At 49.5% G+C, this 27,716-nt stretch overlaps 1 protein-coding gene across 6 annotated transcripts; it reads right to left on the bottom strand.

Moving 5' to 3' along the window:
• Positions 1-35: 35 nt before the first annotated feature.
• ELMOD3 (ELMO domain containing 3) lies at positions 36-27,685 on the bottom strand. 6 transcript variants are annotated; one of them, XM_044391852.3, is made up of 13 exons: positions 27,430-27,685; positions 26,767-26,832; positions 25,165-25,450; positions 21,269-21,346; positions 20,736-20,805; positions 16,856-16,924; positions 15,788-15,879; positions 14,273-14,396; positions 13,881-14,003; positions 10,718-10,848; positions 1,882-1,958; positions 1,483-1,610; positions 36-1,071 (listed from the first exon to the last, which is right to left on the bottom strand). In XM_044391852.3, exons 3-13 carry the CDS (start codon positions 25,216-25,218, stop codon positions 812-814), a joined length of 1,206 nt encoding a protein of 401 aa, XP_044247787.1. In that variant the 5' UTR covers positions 25,219-25,450; positions 26,767-26,832; positions 27,430-27,685; the 3' UTR covers positions 36-811. The 6 variants fall into 6 exon arrangements, with proteins under 6 accessions (XP_044247787.1, XP_026337455.1, XP_048078522.1 ...); XM_026481670.4 differs by having other exon boundaries at positions 36-974; XM_048222565.2 differs by having other exon boundaries at positions 26,659-26,832; positions 27,430-27,679.
• Between the last annotated feature and the right edge of the window lie 31 nt (positions 27,686-27,716).

Here is a 27,716-nt window from a genome sequence, read left to right as displayed (position 1 = left end):
GCAAGGCTTGTCTTGGAGGGAAACACTTGGGGCCCTTGGCCTAGAACAATTCTTTTTATTCAAAAACTGCTGCTGAGTGAATTTCCTCCTTCCTTCAACCAGGCCAGAAAACCAGCCCTGATGGGAACCGCACACCTCCGCAGGGTGGGGGTGCCCAGCTGGTGGGCAGTCGGGATGGGCAGCAATGGAGACGCCTATCGGAAATCCAGTTCTGTGTCATAAACAGCGGGGCTGAGGATGGGGAGAGGGGAGGGTGGGATAAGTCCAGACCAGAAACCCCAGAGGGGGCCCGGCTACCAGCCTGGGAGAGAAGGCCTCTTGCTCTGGTTCATGCTGCCCCCTGTTGGCTGCTGCGACGGCTACCTTCTCCCTTCAAATTCTAGCTACAGGGTCCCTGTCCTGTGGACATCCGCGGCCTGAAAGCCCAGCTGCCCAGCGAGTCAGAATTCTGGCGCCTCTGCGTGGGGATATCTTTCAGCGTGGGGATACGGGGAATATCCAGGCAAGGTCCTCCCATCTCATGATCCACCTGCTCGTTGAGATTGCCTGGAAACCAACTCTCAGCTAGCTCAACTCCAATTATGGCAAATTCTTGCTCTGGAGGCGGGGCTGAGGGGAGTGGGGTGGGGCTAACTATCCCTAACGTCTCACGTGGGTGAGGGTCCTTAGCTTCCCCGACCAGGCCCAGCCAGGGTACGCCGGGCGCAATGCACCATGCGCCTTCCCAATGCCCCTCTGGCCCAGCCTTTAAGGCTGTCAGCCTTGGGCTGCTCAGATCAGCCACGTGCCTTCGGATGAATGTGGTGGCAGGTCACACACGCCTGTGAAGGTGAGATCCTTGGAGTGAGGGGCTTGAGGCCCAGAGCCCTTCTGTGCTCCCAACAGCGAGGCCTGTCCCTTTGTCACCCCAGCCAGGTAGATTTCCAGGGTCTTGAGCAGCCGCCTGGGGCTCTTCTTGGCCAACACCTCCAAGTCTGCGACAGGGGACAGCAGAACAAACGGCTTGAGGGGCCTCTGGACTGCACGCCAGTCCGGGCCCAGCGGCTCTAGGGAGCACCCCCAACCCAGAGCCTGTGGGGAGAAGGAAGAAGGAGTCTTCTAAGGTGGAGAGCTCACCAGAGAGGGAGGCTGAGGAAGCAGATAGAGAAAGCCACGGCAACCACACCTTCACCTTGACCAGGCCAGTCTCAACTTGGGATGGTCAGTCCAACTGCTGGACCCAGCTTTTGATTCAGAAAATAGGACCACTCTCGGTCTGAGGCCAGAAAGGGAGGAGGGGTGGCAGAGAAAGGAGGGCTAGCAGGCTCCAAGGGGTGGGCGGATGGGAGACTTTGAGAAGCTGGAACTTGAGACAGCGTGAGGTGGGGGGGAGGGGTAAAGGCAGAAGGGAACTGCAGCCCAAACCAGTCTAGCAACCACCCTGGGGTCCGTGAACCTGGGGATGCTAGGGAGTTCGGGCCTCTCCAAGAAGAAAGAGCACACCTTTGAGGACAAAGCCAGAGTCAGCGATGGTCTTCTGCTGTGTCCTCCAGACGTGTGCGAGGCGGAGGAAGGTGGCGGCGTAGAAGCTGTTCACCACTGGGATCACCTTTTGCTGCCGGTTACACTCCCTACAGCACGAGGAGGGTGGTGCGCTCAGCAGCGGACAAAGGCTGACAGCTGGGTGTCTCCTCCAGCCCGACTCCCCCCAGGGTGCCATTCCCCAGACAGCCTTCACCTCCAAGGCAGGTTGGGAGACTGGTGCACGGGGGTGTGTGCTGGCTCCCTGGGAGCTGCAGGTTCCCAGAGAGAGCTGGGAGAATGGGGCGGGGGCGGGAGGGAACCAGGGTCAGCCAGCTGGCAGCCCGGGGTGGGGGGGTGGTGAGCAGAGCGGGGACTCACCTGGAGAGGCACTCCTCCCTCAATGCCTGGATTGCGATGCGGGTGATATTCACGGACATCAAACAGAAGGGGAATTGCTAGAATGGAGCAGGCAAGATGGGTCAGTGGCAGCCCAGGCCTTTGACTTCCGGGCCGGCATCCACAACGCAGCAAGACCAGCTGGCAGCAGCCACGGCCACAGCCCGGAGGCGACAACTGACATTGCTGATGCTCACACCTGACTTTCACAATAATCCTCCCATTTCACAGATGAGGAGGCTGGGACGCAGTGTCCTGAAATGAGCTTCCTGAGGTGCGGAACCAGGACTCCAACTGAGGATAATTCCCTCCAAAGCTGGAGGGCATAACCCCTGTGCCAGCTCTCCAGCCTCTTCGCCATCCCGACCCATGGGCTCTCCTTGGCCTTCATTCACCAGACCTACCATGGTGCTGCCCAAGGACCACACCACCCCCTGGGGTCAGGGTGAACACAGGAGGGGTGAGACTCAGGTATCTAACCGTACAGGTTCCTACAAGCTCTTCCTCCCTTTTCTAGGCGTCTTATTTGACTGCTCATAAGCACTTCTTTCAAAAGTAGAGATGGCAGAGGTAGAAAGCAGGCAGAAAGTCAGCCTGACTTGCTGGTACGCCCCATTTGTCAGTAAAAGTCTTTGTGGGTCAAAGACGGAGCAGCAGGGGGTTCAGTGGGGCTGCTGCCCCAGGAGAGGCCTCAGAATCCGCTGCAGGATCCACTTTAATGCTTTATTTTTGGAGGGGCAAGCTCCTTTTCTTTCTTTCTTTCTTTCTTTCTTTCTTTCTTTCTTTCTTTCTTTCTTTCTTTCTTTTCTTTCTTTCTTTCTTTCTTTCTTTCTCTTTCTTTCTTTCTTTCTTTCTTTCTTTCTTTCTTTCTCTCTTTCTTCCTTCCTTCCTTCCTTCCTTCCTTCCTTCCTTCCTTCCTTCCTTCCTTCCTTCCTCCCTTCCCTTCCCTTCCCTTCCCTTCCCTTCCCTGTAGACTCCATGTCCAGTGTGGAGCCCAATGCAGGGCTTGAACTCATGACCCTGAGATCAAGACTTGAGCTGAGACTAAGAGTCGGACGCTAAACCCACTGAGCCACCCAGGGGCCCATCCCTCCTATTCTTTAATAACAAAAAACTAAGAAAATGAAAAGGGGCTTTTCCCAGGGCATTTCCAAGTATAACGTGTTAGTTTCCACTGTTGCACATACCCAAGGACACCCACTGAGGGGGACCCACAGATCAGTGCACTCATTAGTTAGAACAAGAGCCCATCAGCTTCCCTGAGAAGAAAAAGCTGTTACAGTATGATGCAGAGCTGTGCTGTCCACTGTGACAGCAAGCAGCCACACAGAACCACTTAAGTTTAAATTAATTAAAAATTAAACAATATCGGGACGCCTAGGTGGCTCAGTCGGCGAAGCATCTGCCTTCAGCTCAGTTCATGATCCCAGGGTCCTGGGATGGAGCCCCATATCAGGCTTCCTGCTCAGTGGGGAGTCTGCTTCTCCCTCTGCCTCTGCCCCTTTCCCCCGCCCCAGCTTGTGTTCTCTCTCAAATAAATAAATAAATAAATAAATAAATAAATAAATAAAATCTTTTTTTAAAAAATCAATTAAAATTTAAAATTCAACTCCTTAGTTGAAAAAAACCCTAGGTCTTTAGTCCTATTAGCCGTATCAAGTGCTCAACAGCCACATGGGCTCAGTAGCTACCGTATCAAACGGTGCTGATAAGATACATTCCCTTCATTGTAGAAAGTTCTATCTGACAGCACTGAACTGTCCAGGGTCTTCTGGCTCCACAAAGATTTTTCTTGCGTCTTCCATGACATCTGGGTTCCAGATCTCGGCCTGGCCACCTACTGGCTTTGTATCCTTAGGAAGGCCGCCGGAACTCTATGAGACTTAGCTTTCCCATTTCTTAAAACCATGAAGGAAGTACCTTTGAGTGCTGTGCAGAAAAGAGTTAACACACCAGGCCTGAGACTGCTGTCCTTAGAGAGGCCTGCTTGCAAGGGTGGCCCCTGGTTGGCACCTGGATTTGGGGAGGGGTCCCACCATTCCCTCAGGATGACTCATGTGCCTAAGCTGTTTGTACAAACAATATGGTTTATGCTGAATATCTGCTTTTTCTCTGTGATTCTGGCACTTTGGTACGTGCTACACAGACGGTGTCTGCATGACTTCCCCCATAAAAACCTTGGGGACTGACTCTCTCTCTAGTGAGCTCCCGTGGCTGGCAATGTTTCTGTGCTGCACAATTCGATGCTGGGGGAATTAAGCGTGTCCCGTGCGATTCCACCAGGAGAGGACTCTCGGAAGAAAGCCCATGCCCGATTTCCTGTGGCTTTGTCCCATGCCTTCCTTCCCTCTGCTGGTTTTGCTTCTGCTGAACTAAATCATAGCCGTGCGTACAACTATAGGCCAAGTCCTGTGAGTTCTTCCAGCACATCATTGAACCGGGGGTGGTCCTGGGGACCCTGACACACGTGCCATGCTGGGAGGAGTCAAGTCACTAACATCGCAAACACTCTACGAGATAGGTTTTACTGCCTACAGTTCACATTTTCTACTACCTATCCCGGGACCCACTCCCGGGACCCACTCCCAGAGTTACTGCTGGAAGTAATTTAGATCACATGTCAAAGTACGAAGCACAGTGCCGGCCCGAGGAGGTGCGAAAACTGCTCACGATCGTTGTCTTTGCCTTGACATGAGTGGCTGAGGTAGGCGGCCACGCATTTAGGCCTCCACGTACTGCCTATCTACCACATCCTTGTATAAGATTGCCCCCCCTTGCCTTTTCTCAGTCTAAAAATAAATATGGGAACAAGAATATGGTAGCAACATAATTAACATAATCTAAACCCAGTGTTCACTCACTCTCAGGAACATTCTTACCAAGCCCACTTATTAAAAAGCAGTGAAAAACTGGAATTCAGATCTAAAGGTCTCCTTTTCTCCAGCAGTTCCCTTGGCCCAGAAGAGTGTTTCCTGGAGCTGAAATACCTCCCAGAAACTGACTGAGGGACAGCAGAGGACACCAGACCTGGACCGTTTTAAGCTTCCATTTCTCTTCATCCCTCACATTCGGGCTTAACCATCTTTGAATCCTGAATCGAGGAAGACTGGGTCATCTTTTGTGGGGACTGCTGACATGGCCCCGTCCCTGGAGACTCAACCCTGTAGTTCTGGGGAGGGGCCTGGGCATCTGCCTCCCCCCAGGGGACTCTGAAGTGGGTTGCTGGCTGACAGCTGCTGCTGTAAGGAGCCCACAGCTGGGTCAGCTGTCGGGAGGCGGGTCCCAGGCCCAGCTTCACCACTTACTAGCTTTACCTCTCTGACCCTCACATTCCTTTGCTGGAAAATGCATTTACAAGGATCATCGCTGCCCCACCTCTTCTCCGGCCTGTCATGCTGGTCAAATGAAACAATGGATGGAAACTGCACAGAAGGCTACAGAAGTGCGTGTGTGACTAAGCACGATTATAAGCTGCTGCCTCGCCTGCCAGCAAGTAGCCCGATGTGCCCTGCACCTGTGTCTGTGTAACGGCTCCACTCCCCAGCATGGCGTGGGCTAAGCACTCCCACCTGCCAGGATTCTGGGAGACTACCCCCTCCCCCCACCCCGCCCCCAGGACTTGTATTTTTTGGCCAGTTCCCCTTTAGCAGGATGTACCATGGGTACCTGGAACTTTAGTTCTCCCCTTAGGAGACAACAGGACTGGTTGCGGGCAGGGCTGTGTCCCCCAGCTGCTCCTCTGATCTCACACATGCCTCCTGGAAAATGGTGTTTTCAAGATTCATAAGGGCTTGAGGTCAAGGGTTACTTTAAAACCTTGGAATTGCTTACAGTTCAAGGAATTATACAACGAATCTGGAAGGGACCTTGGAATTGTTTAGGCCAAACTAAGGCCCGCAGAGGTTAAGTGGCTTGTCTCAAATCATAGCTCCATAATAACAGTGCAGATGGAACTAGCGTCCAGCCTTCTGAAGCCTGCGCCAGCCCTCTTACTTTATTAGGTTAAGCTGCTCTTCCATCTTATTGTCAGACACGCATATTGTCAGGGAGTACACATAAATCCCCAGTAAATCCCACAGAGAAACAGACTGGTCAAACTGGTCAGTCTGGGTCCTTGCCAACCAAGCTCCCAGTCTTTTGTCTCATCCTGCTGTCCCCTCTGTCTGGGATGCTTCTCCCACGGATACCTGAACGGCCTGCTCCCTCCCCTCATTCAAATGAGGAATTCTGAGCTGGCAATAACCCTCTACCCTGGCTTCCATATTTCTGCAGGAAGCTCTTATAAGAGAGCCTTTACAGGTTACAAGAAGGGAGATACTGAGGTCAGAGACGACCTATAGGTAATACTGATTAGCTGTGGGACCTTCGGCAAGTCATTTCCTTTCTCTGGGCCTCCAGCTAAAATGAAGGGCTGGGGGCGCCTGGGGGGGTTCAGCTGGGTAAGCGTCTGACTTCAGCTCAAGTCACAATCCCAGGGTCCTGGGATCAAGCCCCATATAGGGCTTTGTGTTCAGTGGGGAGTCTGCTACTCTCTCTCCCCCCCTCCCCCATTCACGCTCATGTTCTCTCTCTCTCTCAAATAAATAAATAAATAAATAAAGTCTTTAAAAAAATAAAATAAAAAATAAATAAAATAAGATAAAATAAAATAAAATAAGGGGCCAGATTGCTGCGGTACTCCTCAACCTCTGGGAGTCTGTTAGGACGAAGCAGTATTGCTGTGAGAGCCTGCATCACTGCGTAAGCTAACAGGTACAGTTCTCAAACTTCACCCAGAAATTACCTCCCTGCATCATGAAGACCACAGAAAATGCCCACATCCTCAACTTGTGGGGACCCGATATATCTCAGGACCAGATACTCATGAAGTCCCGCTCTTGCCTCCTCCAGTGTTTCCTGGAATAGACAGGCATAAGTGAAGCCTTAAGATTTATTTATTTTTATTTTAAATTTTCTTTGAAGATTTTATTTATTTATTTTAGAGAGAGTGAGAAAGCATGAGTGAGGAGAGGGGCAGAGGGAGAGGGACTAGCAGACTCCATACTGAGCGCAGAGCCTGACGGAGGGCTCATCTCATGACCCCGAGATCACGACCTGAGCTGAAACCAAGAGTTAGATGATTAACTGAATGAGCCACGCAGGCGCCCCAAGCCTTAAGATTTAATAGCTGCTTTCCCCAAAAAGATACAGAGATACTGAGTAGACATTAGAAATGAAAAATTGCCCCAGTGGCAGGAACTGTATGATTATTCAAGAACTTTTGGACTAAAAAAGGGATCCACCTAAGATACACACACACACACACTAATAAATTAAAAATTAAAAAGGCATCTACCTTACTAATGGTTGTGTTGCACGGGTACGCGTGTGTGTGCTGTATTTCCAAGAGTAAAAATACTCTTGGAAATCAAAAGTTACCTTGATAACCGACACTCACTGAATGACTAATGCCTCACCTCACATACTTTACCTCCAAGAGTAAAAATACTCTTGGAAATCAAAAGTTACCTTGATAACCGACACTCACTGAATGACTAATGCCTCACCTCACATACTTTACCTCCAGCACTGATTAATTCTACAGGGTTGGAATTATTTTCCCACGTTACAGAAGAAGAAACGGGCATGGTGAGAACTACATCACACGGCCAACGACACTGTTCCTGAAACAGTCTGTTTGGGCAACTCCGGCCTGACCACCTCCAGCGCTCCGAGCTGATGAAAATGCGCAGGTGTGACCTTCAGCCCCTTACTTGGGCTCCTCTGCCTCAGGCAGTATTCTTTTTTTTTTTTTTTTTTTAAAGATTTTATTTATTTATTCGACAGAGATAGAGACAGCCAGTGAGAGAGGGAACACAAGCAGGGGGAGTGGGAGAGGAAGAAGCAGGCTCCTAGAGGAGGAGCCTGATGTGGGGCTCGATCCCATAACGCCGGGATCACGCCCTGAGCCGAAGGCAGACGCTTAACCGCTGTGCCACCCAGGCGCCCCTCAGGCAGTATTCTGACACAAACCTTCCTGTTGTGTGAGAGGTGCTGCCAGGGCCCGGGACAGGGGAGCTCGCCACCGCAGGCCGCTCCTAGCAGAGCTGGGAGTGAACCCGTGGCACAGACGTATATTCCAGGCTCTGTCCACTCAGAGGGCCTAGAAGGGTGAGAACTTAGGAGCAGCCAGAATACCTGGCCCTCAGCTCTTGCTTTCGAAATGTCATTCTCCAATTAAAGGAGTGAGAGCTCGTTGGAGAAGTGGTTAATTCCGGGGCTGGGAATCATACAGGGAAAATACAAGATGAGCCTAGAGCATCTTCTGGTGTCCAGAAAGCCAAAAAGTGCTCAAAACAGGACATAACGGGGGGAGGGGGGCACCCGGGTGGCTCAGTCAGTTAAGCGTCTGCCTTCAGCTCAGGTCATGATCCCAGAGTCCTGGGACCGAGTCCCGCATCGGGCTCCCTGCTCAGCAGAGAGCCTGCTTCTCCCTCTCCCCCCTTCCCCGCTCATGCTCTTTCTTACTATCTCTCTCTCAAATAAATAAAATCTTTATTAAAAAAAAACAAACAAACAGGGCATATGAAAGGTCACAGCTGCCGACCCGAAGGAGGTCCTAAAATGGCCAAAGCTGAAACAATGTCAGCAACAAAATGAGTGACAATACTACTGGGTTATAACCCACAGAATAAAATAAATATGCGGGAGCCCACACTGATATAAAAAGCAACTGAATGAATGAATAGATAGAATAACACAGAGAGTCGGAATTCTTCCAGTTAATAAATGTGAGAGAAATGAGGGAAACAGAAAACTACCATTAGAACAAAGTTTGAGGAAAAACAGAATATTTGCACAGTCTCAAAGTATCTTCCCCAACATAGTTATTAATTACAAAGGGAAAAACAATAACTACAGTGGAGAAACCCGGCAGACGTCACCCAGGCCAACCGTCCCGGGAGTAAGGCAGGTTGGAGCTGAGGCATTGAGAAGGAAGGGCACATCACTTCTGTGGTGTTCTTGCCCCAAATGCACAACCTCAATGGATAACTTGTATGGCAAACCGAACCCCCCAAACTTGCTCTTTCTTTCCCATTTCAGTTGATGGCCACTCATCTTTCCAGTTACTTTCAGACTAAAAATCTCTTTTCTCACACCCATCATCAATCCATCAGAAAAATATGCTGACTGCTTTCTTTTCTTTCTTTTTCTTTTCTTTTTTAAAGTAAACTCTACCCCCAATGTGGGGTTTGAACTCACGACCCCAAGATCAGAAGTCTCATGCTCTTCCAACTGTGCCAGCAAGACACCCCAATTGGCTCTACTTTTTTTTTTTTTTAAAGATTTTATTTATTTATTCAACAGAGATAGAGACAGCCAGCGAGAGAGGGAACACAAGCAGGGGGAGTGGGAGAGGAAGAAGCAGGCTCCCAGCAGAGGAGCCTGATGTGGGGCTCGATCCCGGAACGCCGGGATCACGCCCTGAGCCGAAGGCAGACGCTTAACCGCTGTGCCACCCAGGCGCCCCTTGGCTCTACTTTCTTAAGCTCATACGCTCAAGATTCTACATCCAGAATCTGACCGCTTCATACCACCATCTCTGACTTAATTATAAAAGCCCTCACTACAGACTGTTCTCAACCTAGCAGCTGACAGAATACATTAAAAACGTTAGACTGGCTCACATGCTATAGGCTGCGACACCCCTCACTTCATTCAGAATAAAATTAGAAGTCCTTATCACAGCCTACCAGGCCCTCTGCCATCTGGTCCCTGTGAGCCGTAGGACCTCCCTTCTGACTGCTTTCCTGGGCTCCTGTTCCAGCTGGTTCCCTGCTACCCCTTTACGTGCTGGACACATGCCTTCCTCAGGACCTTTGCTCTAGCTGCTCCCTCTGCGTGGAATGCTCTCCCCCAGATGCCAATGGGGCCAACATCTTCAACTCCTTCGAGGTCTGGTTTACCTCCCACCCTCTTGTGAGAGCTACCCTGAGCACCCCATAAAATACTCCCCACATTCTCCTAATCTTACCCTACTTGTTTTTTCTCCTTAGCACTTATCACCTTTGAACATACTCTATTATTTATTTATGTGTTAGGTTCACTGCCTAGTCTTCTTTGCTAGAAGGATCTTTGTTCACTGATGTATCCCAAGCACTAAGCACGATATCTAGCAGAGGGGATGTTGAAGAGAAATTTGTTTAGTGGATGAATTCCAGGTCCCATGCAAGTGGCAGAGGTGAATGGCAGGAAACGGGTCCAATTTGTTTTCTAAAATGGGGTGACTGCCACCTTTTACCACCTAGGAAAACCATTAAACCCAACCCCGGAGAAGGCTTGGACAGCCCGAAGGCTACAGGAGCCACTTCTGGCCTGTCAGTAAGACCATGTGTCCCTTGACCCTCATAGACAGATCTCCTCCTCTGGGGCACATACAGGCTAACTCTCCTCCTGGTGCTGTTCAAGGGATGTCCTCAGGGAGGACAGTGAGTTGACACATTAACATCACAGCTATGCCTAGTGCCTTTGTACACATCTCATTTAATTTTCCTAATTGTCCAGCTGAAGTGTCCATGATTTCCATTCTACAGATGAAAAAACCAAGGCTCTGTGGAGTTGAGGCACTTGCTTGAGATACACGCTAACGAGTGGTGGAGCTCAGATTCGAGTGCAGGTCAGGCTAATGGGGGAAGCCTGGTCCTGGTTTGCCTCAGTTGTCCTGAGAGCCCTGAGCAACTAGAGACAGCCCACGTGAGGCCCTCCTGGTTGCTCAGGACCACCCTGCACCCACGATGGCTCCACAACCCTCTCCTCTGGCTTCCCAGCAAAGCCCCACCTGGATATGGTGACGAGACAGGCGGAAAATCTCCTGGGCCATCAGCAAAGTCTTTGAGTCCATCACCAGGTACAGCAGGTGTAGGAGGGCAAGGAAGCCTGCTCCTCTCAGGTCTGTGGCTGGATTCGCTCCTGTAACCAAGATGAGGAACTGAAGGGTGATGGTGAGCAATCCCAAATGAAGTCCCTCCTCCCATGAGCTCCAAGGGCTTGGCTACCTTTGTCAGGCCAAGTGGGGAGCCTGGACTTCCACCCCTGCCTGACTGTAACAAGGTGCCCCTTAGCTTTGCCAAGGTAGTATCAGCAAACTGGAGAGCTGGGACTGAGCCCCCACCCTTGTGATGTCAGTGGAGTCTCCATGTGATGTGGAGTCTACTCCTGTAATGAGTCACGTAATGAGGCTCCTGTGCCCCTCTTAGCCAGTGGAACCAGCGGAGGCCAAATGGGGTACATAAATTTCTACTCCTGCCCAGGAGTAATGAGGTGACACCCTCCTTCCCCCACTGGCTTGGCATCAGAGGAAGCCTGCTAAAATAAAAGATTTATAGCAGATCCAGGGTGTCATTACACAGTACCCCAAATGTCCAGGATACAATAAAAAAATCATTTGTTACATCAAGAACTAGGAAAATCTTAATTTGAATGAGAAAAGATACTTAATAGATAGGAACACTGAGATAACACAGATATTGGAATTATCTGACAAGGTTTTTAAAGCTGCAGTTATGAGAATAATGGCCCCTCCAAAGATGTACTTGTCTGAATCCCTAGAACCCAGAAGTATATTCTCTTGCATGGCAAGGGGAAAGTAAGATCAGAGACAGAATTAAGGTTGCCAATTGGCAGATAGGGAGACTATCCTGCATTCTCTGGGTGGGCCCAAGGTAATCAGAAGAGCCCTTAAAAGTGAGAGAAGGAGATAGAAGCACAGAATCAGAGAAAGGGAAGACAGAACCAGGCTCAGGAGGATACAATGTTCCTGGCTCTGAAGGAGGAGAAGTGGAGGTGGCCTCTAGAAGGTGGAAAAGGTCAGGAAATGGAGTCTTTCCTGGAGTCTCCAAAAAAGGAATGCAGCCCTGCTGCCACACTGATCTTACCCCAGTGAGACCTGTGCGGACTCCCGAGCTACGGAGCTATAAGATAATAAGTTTGTGTTGTGGGGCACCTGGCTGGCTCCGTCGGAAGAGCATGCGACTCTTGATCACGGGGTTGTGAGCTTGAGCCCCATGTGGGGTGTAGGGATGACTTGAATAAATAAATTAACTTTAGTAAGTTTGTGGTGTTTCAAGCCACTAAATCTGTGGTAGTTTGTTGCAGCTACAATAGAAAACTACTACAGCAGTTGTCATAAAAATGCCTTTGATAAACCATTACACAGTTTGAAAAAAATGAAAAAATAGAAAGTCTCAGTAAAGAATAGTCAGGTATAAACAACCAAATAAAAAACTTACAACCGAAAAATATAACTAAAATTAAAAACTCACTGGATGGGCTCAACAGCAGAATAGACACAACAGAGGAAAGAATCGGTGAAACTGAAGATGGAACAACAGAAATTATCTAATCTGTTGAACATCAGAGAGAGAAAAAACAAACAAAACAAAATGAGCAGAGCCTTGGAGCTCTGAGTTACAGAACAGAGATCCAAAGAAATGAACATAGCCTCTCACCTGTGGAACGGCACAGAAGATCTAGCATCTGTGTCATCAGAGTCCCAAAGAAGAGAAAATATGGGGTTGAGAAAAGTACTTGAAGTATTCACTTATGTGGAATTTAAGGAACAAAACAAATGAACAAAGAAAAAAAAAGAGACAAACAAAAAAACTGATTCTTAACTATAGAGAACAGATGGCTATCAGAGCAGAGGCGGGTGGGGCACGGGTGAATAGGTGAAGGGCTAAGAGTACACTTATCTTCATGAGCACTAGGTGAGGTATGGAATTACCGAATCACTATATTATTCGCCTGAAACTAATATAACATTGCATGTGAGCTACACTGGAATTAAGGAAAAAAGGTACTTGAAGTAATAATGGCTGAAAATGGACCATATTTGGCAAAAGACATAAACCTACAGATTCAGGAAGCTGAGCAAACCCAACAGGGTAAACCCAAAGAAATCCACACTAAGACACAACACACTCCAACTCCTCCTAACTATAAAAGATCTTGAAAGCAGAGAGGGAGAAACAACTCCTTACCTCTCAGGGAGAAAGAATGCAAGTGACAGTAGCTTTCTCATGGAGGCCAGAAGCAAGTAGCACAGTTTGCAAGTGCTGCAAGAAAAGAGCTGTCAACCTGGAATTCTCTGTCCAGAGAAACGATCCTTGAGGAGTGAAGGGGAAATCAAGACTTTCTCATATGAAGGGAAACTAAGAGAATGTAACACCGGCAGACCTACTTTAGAAAATGGTTAAAGGAAGTTCTTGAAAATGAAAGGAAATGATAAAAGAAGAAATCTTGGAATATCAAAAAAGGAAAACAGAGCAGTGGAAAGAGTAAGCATATGGGTAAATACAGGAGACTTTGCTCCTCCTCTTGAGTTTTCTAAATTGTTTGATGGTTGAAACAAAAATCGTAACACTGACATGATTCTCATTGCACATGGAGGAAAATGAGACAATTATATTATAGATGAGGGAGGATAAAGGGACTTAAACATGTTGTCAATACCAAGGGACCAATTAATTATGGGTACATAAAATTTCCTTTTTAAATGACGGCATTTTCCTATTCCATATAAATGTAACTTGATATGATTTGGAAAAAAGAGTAGCATAATCCAAAAACAGCTGAAATCATTTTGCTTCACTCAAAAAACAAAATAGTATAAAGCAAAATTTTCATCCGAGTTAAAAGGAAAGAGGAAAAAGAAAAACCCAGAGTCCAAATCCTATCACTCTGATGCTTTCCCTCTTTCTTAGAGTAAATGTCTGGCAATGGCTTGTTAGGCCACAAGAGACCTTTCCCCTTCAGCCACACTCCTTGCTATTTCTCAAGCACAGTGAGCATGCTCACCTCAGGGCCTCTGCATTTCCTGCACCCTCCTCCCCGATATCCGGCCTCAGGGTGCTGGCGTGACAGGAAGAGGACTATGTGGGCTCTCACTCTAGTCCTGGATTCAAGGGCCAAGGAAAAGAAGATGAACCATTCTTGGCTCTTACCCTGAAAGCCCAGATCTTCCCAGTGGTCTCCGTGGAGGGCACAGTCAAACTTGGAGCCAGTCAGCTTCCTGTAGATGGTCTGGAGGACTCGGCCATGCACTGGGTCTTGGCTATCCAGGCCACCTGCCCGAAAACAGACCCCCACTCTCTGTCGGACTGCGTGCCCCTCAGGGAAGGACCTAGTGTTTCTCAGAGAATGGTTCAGACAAGATCGATCCGGACTGTCCTCAAGAGACTGTGTCCTCCCACATTTTCACCCTGCAGCACCCGCTGTCCCTGCCCACACGGTACATGCAAGACCTCTGGCTTCGCCTCAGCAACAGGTGGGCAAACAGTGCTCTCTGCTTGACCACATGTGCAGCCCTGCCTCGTGGCAGCGCCTGTGCACTCACACTGAGCAATGGTCAGGACCAAGTCCCTTTCTTCTCGGAGGCCCTGGTGGAGCTTCGGAGGCCCGAAGAGGCAGTGCCGGAGGGCAGCGAGCCCTGTCCTTCGAATAGTTGGCTGGATTCTTTTCTGGGGAGGAAGTTGCAGGCAATGGGCAGAGGGCTGGGTTCACCTGCTCTAAGGATCAGTCCAGGGACTGTTCTTGCAGAAGGAAGTAGCTCCCCAACTAACTGGCTGGCGTCTGGGCCAGGGAAGGGGCAGGAGCTGTGAAGCACCTGCCCCATCTCCAGAGACAGGCTCTTCGGGCTCCCGAGATTATTACAAGTAGAAAAGGGATGTCCCCGGGGCGCCTGGGTGGCTCAGGTGGTTAAGTGTCGGCCTTCGGCTCAGGTCATGATCTGGGGGTCCTGGGATCGAGCCCCACATCCAGCCCCCTGCTCAGCGGGGAGTCTGCTTCTCCCTCTTCCTCTGCAACACCCCCCGAATCCTGCTCTCTAATAAACAAATAAAATCTTAAAAAAAAAAAAAAGAAAGAAAAGAGATGTCCCCAAGTATAGGCATTATTAGCTCGTTGTTTGCATTTGCTCCTTTGGGCTTCCCCAGAGCTACTATTGCATTGACCACCAGCGACAGTGGGCATGGGGACCCCCACTTTGGTCTGACAAAGCCAGGCCAGGTTTCCCAGCAGGGCTGCTTTACCTTTTGTACGTCCGTCTCTCTCTGCAAAGGGCATGAATGATACAGCCTAGCAGTCCTCTCGATTTCCAGGGTGAGAGAGCCAGCGAGGAGGGCGTTTAGGGGGGACTTTTGGAGCTGGATACCTGAGGGGTTGCCGGAGCATTCTGTCTATACCACAAGGGTACCTCCTAAACCAGGTCATGCTGAGTTACTGCTCAAGGGCCACTGCCGCAGGTCTTAGAATATTCTGATTTTGGTAGCTTCTGGCCCTCTGTGTCCCATAAACCAACCTGATTCTTGACTTTGAGGCCTCTCTTGAACCAGGTTTTAGGTTGAAGATCTGAAATCACAATCTTCTCAAACTACTCTTAGTCACTCAAGATGCTCCAGAAAGCCCATTAGCTTTTATTCTCCTCAATGTTTCTTCTTTTTCTAACCCCACATATTTTAAAAATTTCCAAATAACTTCTGGTTCCCTGAGGGAATGGAAGATCTTCCTACAATAGCCATGAATTACTCAGCTTTCTAGACAAAATGCCTTGCTTCCCTAAGGAACTATCTAGCATTTTCTTCCAGACCTCCCCATCCCTAAGAGGGAAGAGGAGGGAGCAGCTACACAGACCTGTGTATGGCAGGGTCACAAAAGCTCTGGGGACACAGTCCCAAGAAGGCCACTGGGGTCCTGCACGAAGCCTGGGTCCTTGGCCACCCCTGATTCTGTGCTCCAAGATTTCTTAGGTGAGGTAGCTTCTTTAACTGGAAGCTTCCATCTTGCTTGCCCAGTGCCCTAAGCTGGTGGGATAGAAACCTGGCTCCTGGGATGAAGGAGACTACTTTCATACCTTGAAGGAAGAGAGGTCCACAGTCTGGAAATGCTGCAGAGCCTCGCTGAAGGAGATCAGCTGCCCAGGCTGGTCCGCGCTGGCCTGGCTCCCTGTGGTAAAAGGGAAGACACTCTCAGATTTATAACGGTAGTCATTCGGTCAGCGAACATTGACTGAGGGCACTCTGTTTGTCACCTCTAAGCCAAACACTGGCTTTCAGTGGCAGACATCAGATATCTACAGCTAAAACCAATCCTCTTTTAAGGAGCTGGCATTATCTGCTGGGCCAGGTCCCTTCTTAGACCGGGCCGTTCACAGGCTTGCTAGGCAGACCTCTGCAGTGAGTAGGGACAGACCTGCCCTGCCGGCGGTCCCGTTCCACTCATCTGTGACGAGGCGAGTCACTGCCTGGAGTAGGTACCCACGTAGGAGCACGCTGGGGTCTGTCTAGGGGCCTTTCCTCACTTCCACTTTGCCCTTTCTCACACCCTGTATATGAATGACCCCCTTTCCCTCCTCCGGTACAGTCCACAGAGAGTGAACTTATCAGTTAGCAATGTCGGGGATGACTGACACAGTCCACTGTGATGACTTTCCAGGAGCTCAAGTAGAGCTCAAGCTAGATATAGGTCCGAGCTCTACCCTCCTATAGCTCCGTCCAAACCTGTCAGAAAAGGAAGTGGGACAATTTTTACCCAGCCCTCGAAGCTTCCAGCAGATGGCTTCAGCCCCTATCTCAGAGACTTTCTTGTCTGGTGAACCACCTGTGTACCCTTAGGCAGGCACCCTGGCTGTCTGCCTCCATCTCTGCCCAACCTCATCACCCTGCACAAGAGGACCCTGACCAAGGTCCTCCCTGTCTTCTCTCAGGTCTGAGTAGGTGGCATTCATTCCCATTTCCTCCAGAGGTGGAATGTCATCATCTTTGGATTTGGAAAGATATTTTATTCTATGTCAGGGAGGTAAAATGGGAACTCTCAGGAATTCTGTCTCCCAATCCCAGGGTCACAGAAGCAACAGCCACACGTGGATGGTGCCTTTACTAGCAGCTGGGCCATGTGGAGACAGCGCCACTCCTGCGGTTACCTGTCTCTGTCTGGATGTTGTCCACAGCTTCCCATTCTTCTCGGGCTCTGAGCACCTCGGCACTCACAACTGCAACGGTGAGAAAAGGAGACCCTCTGAGACCTAGGGACATCTGGCTCGCTGCTGCAGCCCCAGCCTTGCCTGCCCACCTTGGGTCCCACTGCCCTCAGATACCCTCTCCACACAGCTGCCGGAGAGAGCATTTGAAAAGGCATATCTGGGGACACCTGGGGGGCTCAGGCGGTTAAGCGCCTGCCTTTGGCTCAGGTCATGATCCCAGGGTCCTGGGACTGAGTCCCGCTTCGGGCTCCCTGCTCAGCAAGGAGCCTGCTTCTCCCTCTGCCTGTTCTACCGGCCCTGCCTGCCGCTCTACCTGCTTGTGCTCTCTCTCTCTGACAAATAAATTAACTAATTAAAAAAAAAAAAAAAGGCAGATCTGATGTCAATCCCCTGCTGGAAACCCTCCAGGGATTCTCCATAACTCTTCAGATAAAACCCAAACTCTTCACAGCATCTAAACACTTTCACAGTTTGGATCTTTCTTCCACCAGTAGTTGTGTCCTAGGGCATCCAGAAGTCCTGCACTTCCTCAGCCCCTCCACCTTCTGTGCCTTTGCTCCGAAGGCTCTCTCCCTGCAGTCACCCCAGGAATCTGCACCTTCTGGTCCCCCCCCCCTTGCTGTTGTTCCTCCTCGACCTCCAGTGAACTCTGACACCACCCTCAGCCAGGCGCCTTCCCTGACTTCATTAGGTCTGCAGAGGGAGCCAGTGAGCCCCTGACACCCAGGGTCACTCAGTGTCGTGGCTGTCTCTCCCGCTACACTGGGAGCTACATGAGGATAGTGTTCTCCAGAACCTAGTGTGGTGCCCGACACGGGATAGGTGTTCAATGAATGTCTGCTGAATGAATGAAAGCACCGGAAATGGGGGGGGGGGCGGAGCAGGAGAGAAAAAGCAGCAAGTTAGGTTCTCTGTTGCCACCACATAGCCCTTTCTCCAAACCACAGCTGTCACTCTAACCCAGACTGCTGGCGGCGCGTCCTCTTGCTGGCTTTTCCCATTTGCTAGCGAGGAAATCAACACAACATGGAGAAAACAGAGACACTTCAGTCCAAGACCCCAAATCATGACCCTTCCAGCCTCCAGCCCCAGTGGTAAGAGTGAGAGAGGGCAGCTCCTTTTGGCCATGCAGTCTTGACTGAGGATATCTCAGGGCAATGAAGTGTTCTGAAAGTATAGTTGTATAAAATAATAATAAATAAAATAAAATAAAATAAAATAAAATAAAATAAAATAAAATAAATACAATACAATACTACCAGAAACTCAAAACACACAGAAACTGAGGCAGAGAAAGCTGCTGGTAAGCCATAGAACTGGAGCCCAGCTGCTAGCAAGCACTTCCTGTCCTCGCTCCGCAGCTGCGCTTCCGTGGGCAAGGTACTTAACCCCGAGTCATCACTCGTGGGACTGCTGAAGGATGATGCAACTCTTCAGCTTCTGGGCGGGGAAGACGGTATATGACCCAAAGGTCAGTGTTCAGTGCGTGTTAGCTAGTGTCACTGACACAGTCCTGGGTTCGGGTCCAGCAGGGCAGTGGGTAGTGGCAGCAGGTGACACGGGTCTGGACTTCTGGGAAATTCAATCTTGCCAGCCCCAGTCTGAGGTGGACTGAGACTCAGAGCCCGAGGGCTTCCAAGCTAGATAACTTCACCAGGATACAGACTGCTGGGCCTTGGGTGTGAAGAAAATAAAACTTTCTTCCAGCATGCTGCACCCTGGGAGATGAAAAGGAGGGAACAGAGGAGTGGCAGCAGGGACTGCTCGTTATGGTGCTGACGAGGGCTGCATCACCCATCACCCTCACTGACGCCCGGCTTCGTGGACTCTTCACCCTGCAGGTCCTCATTTCAAGCAACTTGGTCAATTTTTTTTTTTTTTTTTTTTTTGAGAGAGAAAGAGAGAGCGAGCCCACAGTGGCGGGGAGGGGCAGAGGGAGAAAGAGAAGTAGACTCCCTGCTGAGCCCAGAGCCCCTTGCGGAACTTGATCCCAGGACGCTGAGATCATGACCTGAGCTGAAATCAGATGCTTAACTGAATGGGCCAAGCAGGCGCCCTTCTTTTCTTTTTTAGAGTTTTATTTATTTATTTATTCATTCATTCATTAGAGAGAGAATGAGCGCCTGAGTGGGGGAGGGAGCAGAGGGAGAGGGACAGAGGAATCTCAAGCAGACTCCCTGCTGAGCGCAGAGCCTGATGCGGAGCTCGATCTCATGACCCTGAGATCATGACCTGAGCCGAAATCCAGAGCTGGCCACTTAACTGAGCCACCCAGGTGGCCCTCAACCCTTCACCTACAAACGACTCAGGGGAAGGCTGTGAGCTAGGAGCAGAAACCTCACCAGCACCTGGGAATCTGCTGTGACTGTGGCTTAGTCAACAGAAAGTTCCTTTCCTCTTGGAACCAGGGAGACTCCTCCTCATCTGAAGATGATCCTGATATAAATACTAATTTCCCCCAACAGAAAAAAATGGAGGCAAAAAACAGATCTTCAGGACAGTGAATGCAGCTCACGTTAGCCCCGTTCTCTACCTCTCTTCCTTTTTCAACTGCCTCCTTTATTTGGGCTCTCTTCCACTTATCCATTTGGGAAACAGTATCACTGAGTTAGTAAGCCTGTCCATCTATCTACCTACCTATCTACCTATTTTATTTTTTTAAACATTTATTTATTTGAGGGGAGAGGGAAAGACAGTCTTAAGCAGACTCTGTGTAGAGCACAGAGCCCAATGTGGGCCAGATCTCACGACCCTGAGATTACAACCTGAGCAGAAACCAGAGTCCAACGCTCAACCCACTACGCCACCCAGGAACTCCATTTATTTATTTATTTTTAAAGATTTTATTTGAGGAGGGGGAGAGCTCAAGCAGGGGGGAGGGGAAGAGGGAGAGGGAGAAGCAGACTCCCCACTGAGCTGGGAGTCTGGTGCAGGGCTTGATCCCAGGACCCTGAGATCATAACATGAGCCGAAGGCAGACACTTAACTGACTGAGCCACCCAGGTGCCCATTTAAAAGATTTTATTTTTTTAAAGTTATTTCAAACATGGGGCTTGAACTCACAACCCAAGAGTTGTATGTTCCACCGACTGAGCCAGCCAGGTGCCTCATAAGCCTATCAATTTAAATGAGCTGAGAGCAATCTGGAAGAAAACTGTAATTGTTTAATATGATTAAAAATATGTGGCACAGGTTTATAGTCCATGTGCTAAACACTCGACCTTGGCTCATGTAATCCTTACACAATTCCCATCACACAGGTTCTGACACACCTTCTGTTTATAGATGAAGTAAGTAAGGGTTAGAAGGTTAAGAAACTTGCTCAAGGTCCTATAGCTGCGGGGTGAGAGAGGCAGGACTTAAACTGGAGGTGAGGGACTCCAGAACTGGTGTTTCTCACCTGCTGAGTGGGCCTTTCTGTGTCGGAAATCAGCAAGTGAAACGAGCTTTAAGTACAGTATGTGAAAGGATCACGTAAAGCAGATAAAACAGGATGCTTTTTCAAAGCCTTTTCATATACACTGTCTCGTTTCATCATCACAATAGCCCTTTGAGGCTAGAGAAGGCATTGTTATCCCCACAGCAGACATGGAGACGACATGATCGCCCAAGGTGCATAATAAGCCGCGTGCAGCGCTAGATTATGACTCAAGTCTTTTGACTTCTAATCCAGTGTTGACTCTAATTCTCCTTGAAGAATGATAAATCTGTAAAATTCTATAGGACAGTACTGAGAGAAATTCAAATGATGAAAAGTAGACCACGGGGAGCTCTGATTTGGGTCCCACCCAGGCTCCAAGGGCCCTGAAGGGGACCTTACCAGCTGGCTCCCATCCATTCGCTTCTGCTGTCAGGGCCCGGAGGACACCACGGTTCTTCAACTCTGAGATCTGCATGTGCAGCCGACCTTTAGTGTGAGGGTGAGTTCACACCCTCCCACCCCCATGCCCCTCCCGCGGTACAGAATGTCCTCAGAATGAGACGTCAGAAGGCTGGCTGATTAAAGCCAATCTTAAAGAGACGAACATGGAAAACTCCAACTCTGATGTACAAGTTGGGTGACGTGGGGACAAGCATATGCTCTCCTTGAAGAAGAAACAAAAGTGCACACAACTCGGTTGAGACTGGGGTGTGCCCCTGGTATTCCCACTGCACTTCATACCCTGCTTCGCTGCAGCAATTATCTTCCTAGCTAGAGGCTGTTTTGCAAGTTCGTGCCCCACAACTCTGCCCCCAAGAGTCTCCTGGAGGCAGGGTCTCTGCTGTCCTAAGTCCCCCGTGCCTGGCCCCACAGAGCAGCACGCAACAAAAGCTTGTATGGGCGGGAGGTACTGGGGTGCGGGTGACACGTACAGGAATTCCTCTGAGAGCCCGAAGAGCACCGGTGTCCTTGTCATATGGTGAAGGATACGTAGCACACACACTTTCAACCTGCAAGACAAAGCAGGGTCAGCTTCTTGGGCACATATCAGCCCTCCAGAGCTGACAGCTTAAATGTCACCCCTTTTCCCAATACCACACACACAAAGATGGATGAACTCCCTAGAACTTAACCGTAAGGAATACTGTAAGGGAAAACTTCTGCTTAATCTCGTCTTAAGAGAAACTGCAAAAAGCTTAGTTAATGTTATCTCAGATTTCTTGGCTCTGTGAAAGGTTTCAGAACTCTGAGAAAGTAAAGTTTAGGGAGGCAGTTTCCTCACTTTTGGCCTTTCTGTTCAGCTAAACCTTTGCCCATGAGAGCTTTAAAAAACCACTTGACCAACTTAAAAAAAAAGCAAACCAAACAAAACCACTTGACTAACTTTTGCAACTCAGATTATCAATACAGGACTAATTTTCCTAATAGGTTAAAAAAATATCCTACAAGTCAGTCAGGAAAAGAAACCCAACCCAGCAGAAAACTGGGCGTGGATATGGACAGCTTACAGAAAAGGAAACACGCACTGCTCTGAAACAAACCAAAAACGCCCAACCCTACTCCTAATGAGAGACATGTTAAATAAAACTAGTCTGAGACAATATTTGTCACGTATCATAGGAGCAAATTTCAAAAGTGTGATAACACGCTGTGTTGCTAGAAAGCCAAGTGCTGTAACACACGGAAGGGCAGATTGTTCCCACCTCTACAGCTTACAATACCTGACAAAATCGTACAGGCTTTGTCCACTTTGGCCTGCAACTGCCGTCCAGGCATTTAGCCAACAGATATACTCATCCGTGTGCAAAAGGACATCTTACAGCATCATTCGTGGTAGCAATGTTTGTCATAGCAAAAGGCTAGAAAAACCCCGAATGCCCACTAATGGACTAATTCCACAAATAAAAGCATATTAACTCCATGAGCTCCAATCTAGCCATAAAGAAGAATAAGAAAGTGTTTTATGGACAATTTGGAACAACCCACATGATGCATTAAGTGGAAAAAGCAAAGGGCAGAGTTTATACACTATGTTACCATTTACATTTTTAGAAAACACACAAACATATTTGCCCGTCTCCGCCAAGACTATTTTCAGACTCATACCCAAGGAAGCAGTGATTTTGCCTCCAGAAGAAAACTGGGTGGCTGGGCGACAAGAGGAGAAGGCGGTTTTTTCACTCTAGGTACATGTCCCCTACTTTTTGGGTTCTGAACCATGTGAATGTATTATTTTCTCTAAAATAAATAAGAGAAGGGGCACCTGGGTGGCTCAGTGGGTTAAGTGTGGGCCTTAGGTTCAGGTCATGATCCTGGGGTCCTGGGATCGAGTCCCGCATCGAGCTCCCTGCTCAGCGGGGAGCCTGCTTCTCCCTCTGCCCCTTCCCCCTGGCTGTGTTCTCACTTTCTTGCTCTCTATCTGACAAATAAATCTTTAAAAATAAAATAAAATAAATAAGAGAAAAAAACTAATTAAAAGAAAATAAATTAAAAAATCAGGGCTACATCAAGGCCCCAGAATCCCAGGTTATCCTGTTATTCTAATCCCTCCCACACATTTCTGCCAACTACTACTCCTTAAACAGTGCTTTGATTTCTTTTTTTTAAGATTTTATTTATTTATGTGACAGAGAGACAGCCAGCGAGAGAGGGAACACAGCAGGGGAGTGGGAGAGGAAGAAGCAGGCTCCCAGCGGAGGAGCCCGATGTGGGACTCGATCCCGGAACGCCGGGATCACGCCCTGAGCCGAAGGCAGATGCTTAATGACTGCGCTACCCAGGCACCCCAGAGCTTTGATTTCTTTATGACCAGGACACAAGAATGGATGCCTGAACACAGCACAGCCGAGCAAAGCCCTCCATCGCTGGCCTCGTGATGCCTCCTCACGACTATTTCCCACTTCAGTCCAGTGAACACACTTGCTGCAGCTCCTCTCACCTTCATCCCTTGGGTCATGTGGTTTTCCTCCAGAAGACGCCCCTACTGCCACCCCTTCCGCCTCCCCAAGGTGGCCTGCTTTCCCCACTGGGGCTGCAAGGGTCTCTCCCCTTCTCTCAGGCCTACAGCCAACCCTTCTGCGGGGAGCACAAGTCTCTCTGCAAGAGGCCCACGTGATGAGAAAACAGCTATTCGGAGTTGCTTCCTAGGTTTTAGAGTACGACAACCCTGTTCAGAGCCAGAACGTGGACATTCAGATAAGCACCTGAGCTTAGGATTCCTGCTATGAGTTCCTGCCTTGCTTTCCCTGGGACACCTTTTAAAATAATCACTTAGAGTTGAGTCTGAGAAAAGCTAGTGACCTCCCCCTTGTAAATAAAAGGGGTGCTTGCTACTCTGCTCCCTATCTTGTGCTTGCTCGTGATCTGGGACTGAGGACTGCCCCTACCTTGGCTCACTGCCCCCTCCACACACTCACCCCTGCCACATTTCTGGGATCTTTAAGTAATAAGTCTTGTGACTCCACTTCTCTTTTGTGAGTGTGCTGAAACTGCACCATCAATCAAAATGGCCCTGGAGTTTTCACTTCCCCCAACGCAGCCTGTCTTTAAATCAGACCCTGCGGCTTTGAGTGGAAGAATCTTTTTTTTATCACTTCTTTTCTATTTCTGACACCCAATTAGCACAGTATGAGGCACAAAATATGTTCTCAAAAATTCTGATGATTCACTATGCTGAACAACTCCCTGCAGGGGTCTGTGCCCTCAGGATTCATTCCATCCTTCCTTTCCCTCTCCAATTCAGTCCCCTCCAGTGGCCGAAGACTTCTCTCTGGAAGAACAGTTCACCTGTCTTAGTACAGTGAAGAAAACCTCCCTGGACTCGCAAAGCAAAGGCTTTGTCCCACAAACTCCATTAAGATCACTTCTGGACCACGTAGGGAGAAGGGTAAGGAAGGCAGGGTTAGCTGCCGGGCTCACACAAAGACACATCACACTGGACCCAGAGTCCTGAGGCTAATTGAGCCAAAGCATGTGTTTGACAAGGGTCAGTAAGGTAAACAGGCCAAACTGATAAATTACAAATATCTTTAGGGATTCCTCATTGACATTCTCCTCTCACCCAAGCAAATCCAAAACAAAATCCCATGACCCACTCAGAAAATAAGCTACCAGTGCAGCACCTGGCCAGCTCTGTCAGAAGAACATGTGACTCTTGATCTCGGGGTTGTGAGTTTGAGCCCCACATTGGGTGTAGAGATTACTTAAATGAATAAACTTAAAAAAAGGGGGGGGGTGCCTGTGTGGCTCAATCGATTAAGCAGCTGCCTCTGGCTTCGGTCATGACTTGGGGTCCTGGGAGTCTGCTTCTCCATCTCCCTCTCCCTCTGCCCCTCCCCCATCCTGTGTGTGCGCTCATGCGCTCGCGCGTGCTCTCGCTCTCAAATAAATAAATAAAATCTTTAAAAAAAAAAAAAAAGAGGGGCGCCTGGGTGGCTCAGCCGTTAAGCGTCTGCCTTCAGCTCAAGTCATGATCCCAGCATCCTGGGATCGAGCCCCGCATCAGGCTCCCGGCTCAGCGGGAAGCCTGCTTCTCCCTCTCACACTCCCCTTGCTTATACTCCCTCTCTCACTGTCTCCCTCTGTCAAATAAATAAATAAAATCTTTAAAAATAAAAAAATAAAGGAAAAAAAAAGAAAAGAAGCTGCGAGCAAAGGCAATTGACTCAGAGGTGTATGAATAGAAGCTTCTCCTACAAAGAGCATTATAATGAGGGTTTTCCCAAAACATTTCTAAAGTTCTACATTCTCTTGATCTATCTTGTGTTATTACTAATAACAATATATCCCAAACAAACACCTTCTTTCTCAAATAGAAGTGCTTGCTTACCTGTCCGTCTCTTAATTCTTTCTCGTTATGGAAAGAGCAAGAGTTTTCATTCATGACTCAAAGTCATTTGTTCAAGTGAGCTTCGTCCTCGGGCTCAGACAGGAGTTCAATCAAGTCTGAGAGTAGAAGCGTGGGGAGAGCCAGAGACCCGGCTGCTCTACGTCTGCCTTCCCTCCCAGCAGTCATTCAGACTAAGAGTAAGTAAACAGTCCCCGTGTGCCATCACCAAGGCTAGGAGGTTTCCGTGAGGACCGAAAGAAGTCCCTGAGGTCTCTGAAGTCCCAGTCTGTAGAAAAAACATTACAAAAAAAACCCTAGTTTCATCATTCAGTTAAGCCTCTGTTAAGGAAAACTGACTTTAAAAACCTTTCAGCAGGGGCACCTGGGTGGCTCAGGAGGTTGAGTAACCCGCTCAGGTCATGATCTCAGGTTCGTGAGATCGAGTGCCCAGCCGAGTCGGGCTCCATGTTTAGCGGGGAGTCTGCTTCTCTCCCTCCCTCTGCCCCTCCCCCCGCTCGTGTGCGCTCTCTCTCTCTCTCAAAAGAAATCCATAAATCTTAAAAATAAATAAAAATCTTTAAGCAGCTGTAAAATTATTCTGACTACATCAGCTGCTTTAGTCAAATGCCTAACTCGTACTTTCCATGCCACTGGACAGAAAGAAGGGGTGCTATAGAGTCTGAGGGTTGGACTCAGTGTCCGGAAGGCAGCAGCACCACTGTTAAGTGGCGAGGTCTGGTTCCCACGATGAAGTCACTGGGATCTGCGGGCATCTTATCAAAGGGATGAAGCTACTGCATGACATCCTGGTGGGTGGTTTTAGCTGAAGTGCTCAGGCTTTGCTTAGGTCTCAGACACAGGTTGGGTCTGGGGGCTTATAACACTAGGCCCGGTTCCCACGACAGAAAATCAAAATGCAGCGCATTGCCTAGCCTTCCCCGGTGAACACCAGTATTGCACATGTCACAGCTGCTGAGCCAGTTTGGCTAACTCTAAGACAGTCATCTCACGAGCCCACCTTGGGAAGAGGGCTGGACAGACCCGTAACTTATCATGGAGGAACTGTACAACAGGGATGCCTGTTACAACAACAGTCTGGATCGTAAGTCGGCAGATGGCCCCCACACAACTGATGGTCATATTTCACAGACCTGGATAACTCAGGAAGGAGGGAGGCAAGGGCCCCTCTTTGAGGTCAGGCCCCCACTGTGGGAACATGATCTGGACTCCCTAAGAACTGGCTGCCAATAACAAACTGGAATCTTTGTCATGATGCACTGATTCCTAGCCCCCAGAATGGGAATACTTCCCGGCTCTTGGGCTGGACATTTGGGTTCCTGTAATTCAGTGGGGAGGACAGTGCTCCTTGGTCATGGTACCTCAGGAACTAGCTCTCCCTCACTGTGTCCTCTGGAGCCTCAGCATCTGGTTCCCTTTCCTTTCCCTCCTCCTTGACCTCCATGGCACCATATAACAAAACACCACACAGCCAACCTTGGGAAGGTGACAGGCAGGGATGGTAGGAGTGGTCTCAGGAAGCCTCTCCTGTTTCTGTGTGTGAAACGCATCAGGCAGCACAGAAGCATGCCCAGCTTTACACACCTGCTAGTGCCTCAGTTCCGGATGGAGCTCTGGGGACTCAACAGGGACAGTTACAGATACAGTTACCTATAGCAGAGAAAGAAAAGAGCAAAAACTCCATCAAATAAGCCAGTAATGGAAGTTATGAAGTCACTCCCACCATTAGGCAAGTTCCTTATAGTTGGGCCCTAAGAAAAGGCCTTCCCATAAGGATGGGTGCTTTTAAAATTAAGTATGGTACACCCAATTTAGGCAAGGAGTTACATCAAGGGGTATGATTTTCAAACTTCTTGCTGGAGCTTCAACTCTCTGAATAGGTATTTAATCCAGACACTGGGCCCATACTTGAAATACAAATGCCCACATAGGTCTGACAGTCCTTCTCTGATCCTTTCATCAGACTTGTCGCTGGGCGGCTCCCCGACCCCTCACTGCCCCCGCGGAGGGCAGGTGCCATGGGGACTCAGGCAGAGGCTCGGGGGCGCCGCCAGGCCCCCGCGGCAGGCAACGCCATCCCAGGCGGGCGCCGCAAAGCGAGTGGCCGGGGGGGGGGGGGGGGGGGGGGGGCGCGGCACAGGGCCGGGTGCTCGCCGGCTGGGACGCGCGGATCTCAGCAGGGATCTCACTCCATCAAGGTACCCCGCCAGCCTGGGGCTGTGTGGGTTCCGGCGGAAACCTCCTCACCAGTTGGTGCGGAAAACAGGTAAGCAACTTGTCTCGGGTCATTGGGCGAGCCCACGGCAGAGCGCAGACCAGAACCCAGGCCTCCTGGGTCCCGGGCGGGATTCTCTCTCAGCCTTGCAGCTCCCGGCCTCGTCTCGGCCCGGGGCGACCATCTCCACCCACGCCTGCTCCACAGAGCCGGGGGTTCCCGGCCGCGGCCCCACAACTCCCGAGTCGTGGCGTCGGGTCAGGCCGCCGGCCGCGCCTCCCCGCGCGTGCGCACCGCGTCCCCGCGCAGCCTCTCCGCC

Source organism: Ursus arctos, unplaced genomic scaffold, assembly GCF_023065955.2.
Source record: "Ursus arctos isolate Adak ecotype North America unplaced genomic scaffold, UrsArc2.0 scaffold_8, whole genome shotgun sequence".
NCBI classification, from domain to species: domain Eukaryota; kingdom Metazoa; phylum Chordata; class Mammalia; order Carnivora; family Ursidae; genus Ursus; species Ursus arctos.
The sequence above is the reverse complement of the archived record's forward strand: the minus strand, read 5'-3'. Positions and strand labels throughout refer to the sequence as shown.

What these genes read in the sequence shown, in the direction of transcription:
- ELMOD3 (XM_044391852.3), bottom strand. Translation starts at nt 25,218, where the DNA reads ATGAATGAAAACTCTTGCTCTTTCCATAACGAGAAAGAATTAAGAGAC. An exon ending in CAACATCCAGACAGAGACAG is followed by an intron (nt 15,880 to 16,855) that starts GTAACCGCAGGA and finishes CTTTTACCACAG; the next exon opens with GGAGCCAGGCCAGCGCGGAC. An exon ending in GGAAGATCTGGGCTTTCAGG is followed by an intron (nt 10,849 to 13,880) that starts GTAAGAGCCAAG and finishes TCTTGGTTACAG; the next exon opens with GAGCGAATCCAGCCACAGAC.